The sequence below is a fragment of the Crocodylus porosus genome, unplaced genomic scaffold, assembly GCF_001723895.1.
Source record: "Crocodylus porosus isolate Cpor-Errol unplaced genomic scaffold, CroPor_comp1, whole genome shotgun sequence".
NCBI classification, from domain to species: domain Eukaryota; kingdom Metazoa; phylum Chordata; order Crocodylia; family Crocodylidae; genus Crocodylus; species Crocodylus porosus.
In genome coordinates this window covers 16,288,672-16,302,389 of record NW_017728916.1, presented here as the reverse complement: position 1 = coordinate 16,302,389, position 13,718 = coordinate 16,288,672, and the positions used below count along the sequence as shown (strand labels likewise).

The 13,718-nt window shown below is 42.8% G+C and overlaps 1 protein-coding gene across 2 annotated transcripts in view; it reads left to right on the top strand.

The window, feature by feature from the left end:
- The window catches only part of PCDH11X (protocadherin 11 X-linked), a 1,248,873-nt gene that overhangs the window by 887,093 nt on the left and 348,062 nt on the right, over positions 1–13,718 (top strand). For both annotated transcript variants that reach the window (XM_019536469.1, XM_019536468.1), the window contains one exon: positions 1,564–1,762. In XM_019536469.1, coding sequence (XP_019392014.1) covers positions 1,564–1,762 — 199 coding nt within the window. The remainder of the gene's footprint in view (positions 1–1,563; positions 1,763–13,718) is intronic.

Here is a 13,718-nt window from a genome sequence, read left to right as displayed (position 1 = left end):
TATTGGAAAGGAATTTTGTTGTGTATTATTGAATAAGGAGTGTGCTCTTATGGTATATTTACATATTCCTGCCCTGGATAGTCGCTTCCCTCTGTTGCATATAACTCCTTAACTCTCCATGTGTGGTTAGAGCCCCTTTCCCCACGTGTATAGATATAGATAAACTTATGATCTAAATTAGTCTTTGGTTACCTCTAATGGGAAGTAATAAATCCAATATTTACTACCACAAGATGTTCAGATTGCTTGAAAAATTCAGTAAAACTGAATGACCAAAGCATTACCACTTAACACAAGTGCATGTGCAAAATTAATATAAAATATGCCGTGATTTTCTTTCATCAACCATGCATCAAGATTTTTTTTCTGCATAATAATGCTTGTGAAATATTTAATCTGTTAAAATGATTGATTTACATGGCATTAAAGAAGATATGAAGCTACAAGATTAAAATATAAGGTGGAGTCGATTTTTACGGAGAAATATCTTTGTTTATTGACAGTCTTCATTAAGCTTGTAAACTATATTTTTATGGTTACGTTCTTTTTTATCTAATATCTGAGTTCTAGCACTATTAGACCCAAGCATTTTGAAACAGGTCAACATACAAAAAGGGCATGAGATTGATTAAAAATGCAAAGTAAAAAATATATTATTGTGGCAATATTTTAAATTCCCTTCTGTTTTGAGTCTTAAAGTTTATGTTTTCAAAGGCAAAATCATGAAGGCTAAAACTTGTTTACTTGGGCTTTTTTTTAATTTAGGCAAATTGATTTTTTTATCAATCCTCTAAACACCCTAGGGAAAAAAAAATTGGGCACTTTTAAAATTTTGCCCTCAGGCCAGCACTTCATATTTTTGTTGTACCAAAGTCTTTTGCTTTGGCTACGTTGCTTTTGCACTCTTTCCCTTCCAAAATACCAATCTTAGTAACAAGATACAGCTCTTTTCTGTGCAGATTACATCCAAACAAAAAAAGCATACTTCTGAAATATTAGGAGGGAGGTATACCATTGGTGCTACTTCTAATTCATTTGTTTAGTTAGGGGTTTTATTCTTTTTTAATGTCAGTGGGTTTTTAACCTATAAGGCTTGTTGTTTGTTATTATTCTGATTTTGGAAGATGAGATGGCATCACTTAGAAACATGTTGCTTTCTTCTGGCCTTAAATTATGGGAATAACTTATACTGGGAAAAATATTTTTTTGAAAACTCGAGATATAAATAGTGAAATAAATTGAATAACAAATGGATGAAAAAACCCAACAAGTTGATTCACAGAAGGCATCAAAGGCCTTTGAAGGTTGGCAGCATCTCTTTAGAATAAGGTATCTTTCATTTTGCATCCTGATTTATAATTTAAAAAATTAGAAAGAACTCTGCTGTCAGGTAAAGCTGGTTTGAAAGTGGAGTTACCCATTTATGAAAGCTTGAAATTGTGCACAATTGCAGAGAAAGTTAATGTGTCCTCATCAGACACCTGAAATAATTCATTTCCTAAATGGGATGCATTAAGCAATTATTCAGATTGAAACCATATAATTTTCCTTCCTAACTTGCAGTCACAGCGCCGTGTCACATTTCACCTGCCAGACGGCTCCCAGGAAAGCTGCAGTGACAGTGGGCTTGGAGACCATGAACCCAACAGCAGTGCTAGCACATCACATCCTCTGCCACTTGGTTTCCCCCAAGAGGAATACTATGAACAGGCTTCACCAAACAGTCGGACAGAGGGAGATGGCAATTCAGACCCAGAGTCCAGTAAGTGATGATCTCCAGTCACATTTGTCCTTAAGTGTTAAAAGTATAATGTTGGATAATTTAAAGCTGTGATTAGTTTAATGAGAAATGAAGACAAGGAAATAGAGCTTAGGCTGCTAACAACTGATGTTTAAAGACAAAAGTAACAAAATTCAAATAAATCTTATCATTCTGAATTGCTGGTTTGCATCTGTATTAGCTGTGATGTTTTAGGGTCTGATGTGCTAGACTCCTATGGTGCTTTTGGATCGGTTATCCCTAACAGTCTTCTCCATTCAATCTTAGTTTCCTGAAGGAATGTATAGCTTTTAACATTTACCCCCTTCCCCTTCTTAATTTTGCATTCTGTAATCATAGTGAGACTCTCGAAGCAACATAAACGTCACTGCAATTCTTAAAAGATTAAAGGTCCCCTGAGCTGCATTGAGGGAAACTATGGTGTGCAGCAAGTACCCAGAAAGCCACTAAATATGTTATACTCTTCAGTTATACAACTACCAGTAGAGGCTGAGTGTCCTGAAAGTCCTAGGCAAAACTGACATTTCAAGTTGTGTTAAGCGCCAGTTTACAACAGTATATTTGACTTAAAAAAATAAAAATAAATAAATAAAAGGTAGGCAATGTCACTGTTACAGTTAGTTTCTTTGTATCTATGACAACTTTTTCTGAAGATGGGGAAGGAAAAATGACACATTCTGCCATTTCACAATATAAGTGAAGATCCTAATGCCTCCAACAAGTTAAAAAAACACTGCACTTGAAATTTAAATCTTACTCAACAATGGAAATAAAATTAATTTATTTTAATAATATCCTTGGAACGCTTAATAACATTATAAGGCGATATTATGTCAGTTGTATATGGCATTCCTCAGATTTGTTTAATAGAAGTGAGTTAATTTGTAATGAATAATTTATTCGTGAACTTTCAGATTTTTTTGTATTGGCAAAATGTTCATGGACATATACAGAGCTCTTTATTGTTGTTTAAAGTGTATGTGGATTTTCTCACAAAAATGTTTTTCTTTATGAATCATTTGCATATAATAAATTGAGGTCTTAAGTAGATAAACTTTGGAACTCTTTTGTCTAGTTTGCTTGACTTACATGGTACTTGACTAGAGAAAGGTAGTTAGCTGTGTTAGTCTTAAGTTAGGCAAAAGGCAGGGCAATGTGGCACCTTATAGATTAGCTCACTTAGAGGGGCATGAGTTTTCATAGGTACAGTCTACTTCATCAGATGCAGCTTATAAAAGCTCAGGCCTCTTTAGATAGTTTACAAGGTGCCACACTGCTATGATACTTGAAATAATACTGAAATCTCTTTGGTCTGATTTCTGAAGTACTGAACTAGGGCCATTGCAAATCTTGAGTTCTCCAGTTGAGTTTATTTGTTATTTGTTTTGGATAAATCTATAAATACCTGATGTTAACATTCACATTTATGAATATTAACAAAAGTAAAGTACAGAACATGACTATGAAAGGTGTCACAAACTCAATAACAATGAAATATTTTTAAAAAAATGTTTATGACTATTTCATGTATCTTCAGTTTATTAACTGAGGTCTGTTATTTACACTTTATCAAAATTAGTAGTACATACAGGAGATCGTGAGAGTGCAATATACATTTAGCCATGACATGGCTATAAAGGTGAAATTGATATTTGAGAAATAATAGGGTTAGGCACAATACATTAAATGCTACCCTTGCTACTTAAAACAAGGCTCAAGTTTGGAGCTGTTACAGGTTTTTTTAACCCAGTTTCTGCAACTGTAGTTCTGAGGAAAGAATGGATCATTTAAGAGGCTTCTGAAATGTCAGGTGGAGTCTAATAATAACCCACTTTGACAACTGAATGTCATTGACACATTGCACTACACAGGGATTGAGCAGACACCTGATGTCTTTTTGAGTGTGAAGCTTGCAGAAAGTTTAGTCACTTGTTTCAGAGCTTACTAATTATCTGACAGTTCAGTTTTAAACTTGATAGGAAGAATAATTAGTGTTTCTGCAGTGTGAAGATGCATTCTCCTACAACTTGTATCTTATTTCAATAACTTAACTGCCATGTATAATTGCTATGTGGCATGATGTCTTCAGTTGGAAAAACATAGCTGTTTGCATATCCTTTAACTACCCTAGTATGGTATGTATCTAAAGGAAAAATGATGGCAGGCAATACAACAAAGTACAAACTGAGTTGTGCTCTGCATTTTTACAGCAAAGACAATCACTGGAAAATAAAATTGTAGCATACTTCACCTAGATTACTCATTGGTGTAAATTAACACACATCACAGTACAGTTGGGAGCAGCAGAATGTCTTGCTCACTGATCAGTGAATGCATTTGCGTTGTAATCTGGGAACTCATTACTCTGAGCACACACAGCAAATTCATCTGGCAAAGCATCCCAAGATATTTCTTGTTTAATAGCTGTGAATGTAGTTTTAGTTTCTCTTGACACACTAGAAGCCTTCATGTTCAAATATGTTTCTTTTTTTGCCAGAAGGTTTTATAGTTTGACATAATTCAGCATGACCTGGTAAGTTTGAAGTGGTTCCAGCTCTGTTTGTTTAAGTTATAGTTAAAAGTCAAAGGTAAAGTATATGGCGGATAAAAAATATATATATTATGAAGTTAGATGAGGAACATGGCCTCTGTTCCCTTTAAAGTGCTCTCTTTAATATGAGAGTTTTCCTAATTCATGATACTCTTTTGGATATGGGGCTTGGATATATACTTTATAGTGTCTGGCTAAAGTTTTGTCCATCATCCTGGTGGCTGGTTTTAGACTGCCAACATGAAGACACATACTACGAGTTAAAACTGAGTCCAACTTCTGTAAGTAGCCTGTGAGCACCTGTGATAAATATTATCTCATACAGACATGTGTCTAGAAGCATTTTGTCTAAATCCCATTCTTCAGTGCATGCTATTCACCTTAAGGGGCACCTCTAGGGGCAGGTCTCATGCCAGCCCGCTCACCTGTCTCTGTGGCGCAGTCTGCCCAGTCTCATCTGCCATGACTTTGTTGTTTCTATAAACTGGTGGTATAACACAGGAAGATGCCCATTCCCAGCCCCGATGCCAGGGGGTGCTATCTGCAGCCCACACCTCACAGATGGCATCACAGTTCTTAGAATCTCTGGCCCCACACTAGGCCCCATAATCCTCCCGTCTGGAGCCCTACTGGATCCCTCCTATCAGGTGGCTTACTCTGCTCTCATTCTGGGCTGCCTAGCTTCCTGCACTCTTCCTCACTCTTGCGTGTGGCCACCCCAAGACATTTGGCGACACAGGCCCTGGTTTCACCCCCAAGGCCAGTCAGAACCCCAGGCCTTCAGCTCTGGGCATCCCTTGCAATGGGCCCCTGGCCCTTTTGACCCTTCTGGTCCTGGACCAGATGAGGGTGCCTCAAGTCAGGCTTCCGAGCATCTAGCCCAATCTCTCTAACACAGGTCCACTTTCTATGGGGTTACCCACCCAGTTGTGGGACCTGGGGTTATTAAGGTGCCCTGACCCATTTTTCACTGGGGTGGTAACTGGTTTGGCATTTCCTGGGTCACCCATGCCACCAGGACCCCACCAGGTCACCCATCCCCAGCAGGGTACAGTTTTAGGTCATGCCCAGAACTGAGATCCTTCTGCTCTTACCTCTAGATGTTCCGTGCTGCTCAACCAAGTGATGTTTCTGCTTGCACTGGCAGCAGCAGACTGCAGCCTTTATATACTAAGTTCTCAAAATGGCTGCCATTGGGCACCTGTCAGATGCCTGACTCAGCCCTTAAAGTGGCAGGCACCAACAGTGCCCTGCACAAGTATTTTTCTCCTTAAAACAAGGTACATATAAGAGGACATGGAAAAGAAATCTTTCAATAAGTTCTTAACCCTGAAAATCCTGCCCTGAAATGAAATCATATACAAATATTCAAGGCATTTTCAACTGTAATTGTCCAACTGTCCTATTTTTGGGGCTTCCATGAAAAAAATCAATAATATCAACTGAACGTAATTATTATCTCACTTATATCCTACAACAAAATGTCTTTTTCAAATCAGTGGGTCCCTTAGCGACTTGAATTAAGAACTTATTATGAAATATTGGTGATGGGAAACCTCACTAATTATTCCTTCAAAAATGTGAAAGAGTGCCACCAATGCAACTTTTTATGAGAAAACCATTCAATATAATAATATAATAGTATGAGAATGTGATGGGCAGAACCAGACTGTAATAGCAAAATATTTTGGTTTCAAATTTTTGGAGGAATAATCAAAGAATATAATATCTAGATTTATTCTGGATATGTTTTCAATGTATTTTTTAAAAAAAATCAAATGAATACATATTTTAAAAACCAGAAAATCATGTGATAAAGATATTTGGCTTCTGCTATGATTTTTTTCTCAGCAAAGAGCTCTGACGTAACAAGCAATACTGTATATGCTTCATAATATGGAACAGATGCCAATATACTTTGCTGTGTTAGTCAACAGCATGTAAACTGTTAGAGACAGTTAATGTTATCTTTAAGGAACAAAATTAATTCATGTAGCTTCTTTTTCAGTTTCTTAAATATATTGTATGCTCAATCTGTTTCCTTTTCTGCTAATAAATTATCTGGAATAGTAAACTGTGCAGAGAGAAATAAAATGTTTCTCTCACCTTTGTGATTCCCACAACATTTAAGCAGGAATAGATCTTTCTATGAATCCACTCATAGAGAAGAAAAGGTTTGTGTAAATCCTATTAAATGGGGAAAACTGAGTTAACAAAATATTGAGGATTCATGCTTTAAAAAAGCAGGGTAATTTGAACTATCTACAGCATTAAATTGGTTTTGTTTAATAGGAAATTGTTTATAAAGGAAGCAATAGCATACTACATGCAACAACATAACGTGGAAACAAATAAATGTTGGTTGCAGAGTGAGCAGTCAGAAGTCAGGATATGTCACATTTATTATTGCCCATTGTGACAGGGGCAACTTCCTGGGACCCAGTCATGGTATTGGCCCACCCACCTGTCTAGGGCAGTCTGTCAAGTCTCATCTGCCATGCCTTGTTGTTAAGATACTCATTGTAAAAATGCAGGAAGCTGCCCATTTAAGACCCCCATGCCTAGAGATGTACACACGACAATTGCCATCCCTTATTGTATCCCATACCTCGTGGATAACATCCTTGATCTATGATCTGGTTTGAGGCTGAGCCAAAGTAAGCCCCTAGCTAAGCCTTATACATTCATCTTCTCTCTTTGCCCCAGCAAGCCTCATTCACTCCACCCACTCTCACCAGGCCTTTTATACTCCACCCACTCTCACTGGGCCTCTTACACACAGCTCCACACTGGGCCACACTCAACCTGCTCTGCTTCTTTGAGTGGCTCCCATAGGCTATCAGGATTGCTTAATAACACTCCTTGGCTAGCCAGCATGCAACCTCTTGAGCCCTCATCTGTATGGTGACCAGCCAGTTTGCTTCACCCTAAGCAGAGCTCTGACCTAAGCCCCTCTCCAATTTCTCACCTCTTTCATCTGCGACTCCCACTGAGCTACATTACTTGGCCTCAAGCCTACTTGCAGCCTCAGGCATCTGAGGATTTACCTGGGCCTAACTGCCCCCTTCATGGGGCTTCTTCCTCACTACTACTTCTTCCCCCTCACTGAGACCAACTCTACTAGGATCCCCTTACTGGATCCACCAGGATCTTGCACCCCTTGGCCTCAGGTGCCTCCACACAGGCATGCCTGGTGCCCTACTCTTAATTAGTTCCTTTGCTGGGACCCACAAGACTGCCACTGCCCCTCCCTGGGGCCACCAGGGTCCTCCACATGGCGCTCCGGTGCTTCTTGACAGGTGTACCTGCCCCACCCCCCAACTCTCACACTGTGTTCAGGTACCTCTTCCTGGGTGTACTTGACCCCATTATCCTCTGGTCTTAACGACCCACCAGATGGTGTGGGTTGGGTTATCAGGTGCTCCTACCCACCTTTCACCGGAGAGGTAGCTAGCCTGGCATTTCTGGGGGACGGTCCCACCATGGACAGCCCCACCAGACCACCCTTCCCTGGCAGGGTGCAGTTTTTGGTCATACCCAGGACCAAGCAGGCCTACCAGCCCATGGTCTAATTCCCTTCTGGGTTCCAGATGCAATCTTTGGGCTGCTGGCTGTCCGGAGCCCATTTCTTACACTAACCTCCACCTCCCCTTTCTGGAATATTCCCCTCTAAGGGCAGTATTACAGCCTCCTTCACAGCTAGTTTGCTGGCTGACCTCTACCCTCTGTTGGCTATGTCCTCCCTCAAGAGGACCTTCAGCCTATATAACAGGAGCAGGCAAAATATGGCCTGCGGGTTAGATCTGGACTGCCAGGGCATTCTATACAGCCTGTGGGACCCCTAAAATTTTTAGAAAAGTAATATTTATCTGCCCCTGTATGACTGTCAAAAATGCCTCCCAGGGGGAGCCAGCGGCAGGACTAAACAGCCACAGCAGCAATTCCAGCTTGGCCCCACCACCCTCCCAGCCCCCCAACCCTGAGCCCCAGCCAGAAGCTTCTGTCTAGCGGGGGCTTCTGGCCTGGGGCTGTTCCTGCCTCCCTGTGATGAGGGAAATATCGATAAGAAGGAGTAGGAGAGGGAGACAGGGGAGGGCCATGGGCAATCACCCCAGGGGAGGGCCAGCTAGGTTGGCTCCTGCAGTTCTGGTGCTGCAGGTGAGAACCATGTGGTGCTGGAGCATGGTGGGCTGGGGTTGCGGAGAGGGGAAATGGCTGTGGCAAGTAGGGCAAAGGGGCAGGCTGGAGTGTGGAGCCCAGAGCAGGGCAGCAGGAGCATGGGACCAGCAGGGGCTCTGTGGAGCCAAGTTGGCTCCCTTCTCCCTGTGCTTTAGCAGTGCAGCCCAGCTCCATAGAGCCCCTGGCAGCACAGTCCCATGCTCCTGCCACCAGCTTTGGGACTGCAAGAGCAGCTGGAACATGATGCTGGAGCAGGTGGGGGGGGAGGAGGAGAAGTGGCAGAAGGGCAGTAGTGGCAGACAGGGGTCAAGTGGAAGCGAGTGGGAACATGGGGCCTGTGGCAGGGCTCCAGGGCCAGGAGCAGTAGAAGCACAGAGCCCGGGCTTGCAGGAACACTGGCTGGGGCTCTGACTGCTGTCAGGCAGGTACAGGCTGTGAGCAAACCCTTCCACTCCATGCAAGCCATAACCCTCCCCAGCCACCCTCCTCCCACACACTTACAGCCCCCACCACAAAACTTATTAGCACCCACACATATCCACCCCCTAGAAATCTCACATACATGCCCCACATATCCACAAACCTATACCCACCCCGCACAATATACAGGAGTAAGGCTTCATTTTAAGCTATTATACTATCACCTCCATGTCCGCTACACAAACTAACGTAAATCAGGACAAAAATATTTTTTGAAATGAAATTAATGAATGTTGTAGTACATGTTTGATTTTTAAAATATAATTTGGTATTTTTCTGGTTCAAACATGGAAAACCCCCTTGCTGATAGGAATAATTTCATGGGGCAAGGGAAGGGACTTCTGGTGGCAAAGGCCAGGGGTCAGGATTTCCAGTCCCAAGATGGTGACCATGGGGTGGGGCACCTCTCAAGGGGTGGGGCTACCCATGCAGGCTTCAGTGGCTTGCCAAAACTCAGTAAGCAGCCTTTTGCTCAAAATAATTGCCCACCCCTGCTATGTAGACTCTGGCCTCACCTCCAGGCCAGTTGGAGTGCCAGATGGGTCTCTGCAGCCTTGGCTTGCCCCTCATGGTGAGCTCAATTACCCTTTGGCCATACGGCCCTGGCTCCCTTACAGTGGCAATGCAAAGAGGGTGCACAGGGATGCACGTGCACCCCCTGAAAGCACCAGTGCACCCCCTGACTGGCTGCACCCACCACTTAGGCAATGGTCGGGGGGGCAGGTGGGAGTGCTGGTGCCCCCCCTGCAAGCACCAGCCAATTAGTGCAGAAGCAAATGCAGCCACTCCCAGAAGTGGCCATCAGCAGGATCAGCCATGGGGGACACCCCCCCTTCTGGTTGGCAGGACTGGTCACAAGGAGGAATGTGCCCCCCTAACTAAGGTGGCACCAGTCACCCGTGCCTCCTTACATTGACCAGTCAAGGGATCAGAAGGTCAGCATGGCAGCTGCTGCCCTCTACACTCTAAAGGGGCTATCCTAGTGCCCCTGGTAAGCTTGAATGGGGCCTATTTTTACTGGGCTCACTTAAGCTCCCTGGCTTCACCCCTGCCCAGTCTAATCAGGGCCTACCTGGCCTGTCTGGCTGTTAGCCAACCTTGCTGGGCTGCATAGGTGACTGGGAGTGGGTGCATGGGGGGTGCACGTGCCCCCCTGATGGCCAACACTGATGCTATCAGTAGAGCTGGTACCCCCCCGACAGTGTTGGCAGTTTCTGTGGGTGCTCCCCGGGTTCAGGAGGCACCAGTTGCCCATGCTGGGCTGGGTCTTGCTCTCTCTAGGCCTCAGTCTTCTCCCTGCAGCTTGGGAACCCACTGGGCCTATAGGAATCTCTGGCCATCTTCATAGCTCCTCCCTTATTCTCATAAGCAGTAGCTCAGCTGAGTGTTGTTGCTCCAGCTGCCAGCAACAGATTATTGGCTCAGCCCTGATGCCTCAGCTAAAATGGAAACAGCTCAGTTCTCTCCATCAATCACATGGCCTGGCTTGCGGCCATGTGACCTTCTTGTCAAGGCTGGCCCTCACCTGCTGGTTGCCCTGCTGTCTGCTGTCTCCCTTAAAGTGGTGGGCACTGAAGGTGCTCTGCCATACACCTTCCCCCTTAAAATGGCTGCCAAGGGGGGAAATCTCCCTGCTGCTCAACATGCAGGCTCCTCCATAGCATACAACAGCCCACTAAGTGGAGGACACCCCGATAGTGCTTTGCCACACCCATACAAACCCTGATTCTGTTCTGTTATGAATCCAACTGGTATCCTGAATCATGTAATGGTCCTATTAAAAACAGACTATATCACCATGTAATTAAAAACTATATCACAATGCATACATACAAGGGAACCAAGTTAAGACTGTTTGGGCTACCATAAATCTATTTTCTAATGTTAGAGTGCTTTTCCTGGCCATAAAAATACCATTCTTTTAACAGGATTTCTTGTTTTCCAAGGGAATTCTAAATTTTCACCTTTTTCTTTGTCCATAGAAATTAGGAGAACTGCTACCTCTATGATGTTTCCCAGAGCGGCTGGGATGCTGCAATAAAGTGCCAGGTCAGGGCAGTTGTTGGAATTTGATTGACCATATCACTAATTCAAATAAAATAGCTTTATTAAATCCAAAAGCTATCAGCAGTTTTACAGTTACTTTAAATAAACACTGTAAAATACTGTAACAAAATCCTACCTGTATATTAGATAGCACTTCTTAATGACCGCACCCAAGCAGTAATTCCAGTTTAAAGCATTTGATCAGCAAAGAACAGCAGTGTAATAATCTAGTCTGGGGCAGCTGCCATGCACAGGGGCACCAGCTGTAGCAAAGGGGGAGAGAGTGACAAGTGGGGCGCCAAAGCAAAAGGGTACCAACAGGGCACCAAAGCAACAGGATGCTGGCCAGCTGGGGCATAGTGTGGCATTGAGCTGTTAGCAGTGCATTTGGGGAGGCGTGGAGATGGCGGAATGATGGTTCCTGCTGCTGTGTGAACTCCCAGGCAAGCATGGCGGGTGGGGCATGTGCCCCCTGGATCTGTGTGGGGTGAGGGTAGGCTGCCACTGCAGGCTTTGCTCTGGGTGCCAAACTTTGTTGCTATAGCACTGTACCAGTGATTTCCAGTTGCTGCTGCTGGCTGTGAGCAGCTGTGGCAAAGCTTTTTTTGGCCCTCCATTACCACTGCTGCCTGGGGCATTTGCCTGTTGCCCTCCTCGCCCCACCATAGTTACACCACTGCCAATGAAGACTCTAGCATTCCCATGCTGGCTGGCTTCATCAGGTTAGCTCATGTGAGTAAGGAACCCTTCTCTTGCTCCATTTTACCTCCCTAGATTTTTCATTCATCATCATCTTCGGCGTTCCAGTCAGTTTTATCCCAAACTTCTACACATACTTATCTTGTCAGTTTCAATACAAATAACCTATTTTCTTACTTCCTTTCTTGATTCCTGGTGGGCTTCCTCCTAGGCCACCCCTGCCAGCCTTGCTATCTCCTCCACCTTTTCTTCTACATTAGCTATGACACCACCAGTATGCCATAGCTACAAGTATGCCATATCACCATCCAGCCTGTATTTGCATCTTGACTGCCTCCTTGTGCTCTCCTGTCTGTCCAGATGCTTCTCTCTGCTTAAACTTGGATTTGCTAAAAGATTGTTGGGATTGTACCACCTGTGGTTAAAATACCTATTGCATAATTATGTTACATTTCATAATTCCAACAACTTATTCCCTTTTCTGTCTGTGGAAATTGTCTATTATGGTGTCCCCAAAGGAGGTTAGAATGCCAGGATAAGGTGCCAGGTTAGGACAGAGAAGGTAACTTTGCCTATTGCTGTTCTAGTTCCCCATTCTACTGATGCTGTTTTGGAAAAGATGTGGGCCCTGCTTTTTAGGATGATGATTTCTGTGATTCCTCGGGGTTCTTTGGGATTGGGTTTCTTGGTCTGCTTCTTGGTCTTGGGAGATTTTGGAACTGGATTTTGGGGTCTTGGTATGGCTTTGTCTTGGGGTCCATAATTGCGTCTTAGGAGTCAAAAGCAAATTCCCATAGGCAAATTGTAGTACCAGATCCTCTGTATACAAATGAAAGTAAACTTAAAGAGCTTAAGTTGAGACATTAAGTAATAACTATGCCAAAATACCAAAAGAACTGGAACATGTCATCACAAATCTGCTAACAAGGGGTTTTAAATAAATCTTTCAAGCCAATATCATGCCCATAGGTTCTATTAACAAGAATGTTTGCTGTAAGTTAGAAATTCCTCAGAAGGAAATGACAGAAACAGAATAGGACCTTTAGTTGCTTGCAGAATTTTATACAATCAGGAAAGGTAAATTTAAAACAGAATGTACTCAGAGAATGGCTACTAAGATAAGGGAATATAGCATCTGTCTTATGAAAGCAGATGAGAGCATTCCTCATTTATCAAAAATACCTCAAACAAACAGAGGCTGAAAATAATTTAAGCATACCACAGGGAAGAGCTATATAAGACAAAGTACAATGTTAGGGAAATATCAAATGAATATGAAATGTCCATACATTTAGGCTGAGCATTAAGTTTTGACCATCCAAGAAACAGGTTTCTAGTTCGAATGTTTACTCAAACACCATCCTTGCTACTAGAAAAGCTCAGCACTAGAGGGAATGTCAAGAGGAGATGTTATAAACCTAATATGCCCACATGTTATAAAGTAAGCTTGTGAATACTGGGAATGATAATATAAACTGGTTTGCAGTCTTAGCTTTTGTAAATGCTGCCAAGCACCCACAAAAATAAATAGTTTCAGGATACTGTAATTCAGCTGATATAGTTTTGCAGAAGAAATTATTAGTATTGCACATGAAAAGGAAACAGTCAATAGTGAATTGTATCTCCACAGGGGAAAATGGCTATGTTTTTTGCCATGCTGACATCTATCATGTTTAGAAATTCTCTAAATGCTGAATTATGTTCTTTAGGCACCATAAATAACATTGGCTTAACAGGTGGACACCAGCTGTCATGCCAAGGTGCAAGGAAACATGAGAATATGAAATCTTAGGTCTCTGGTTCCCCTGTTGAATAGTCACTCTCAGGTCTATCCTAGTAGGAATGTACTATTTTTTTCAGAATAAGCCTTCAGAAGTTCCTCCAAAATAGCCATCATTTATTACACTGTTGTAATGGTGGAGAAGGAATATGCTTTTAATTGTCTCTGGCATTGCAATTATTTTGTTCTATATTCTTCTTTTT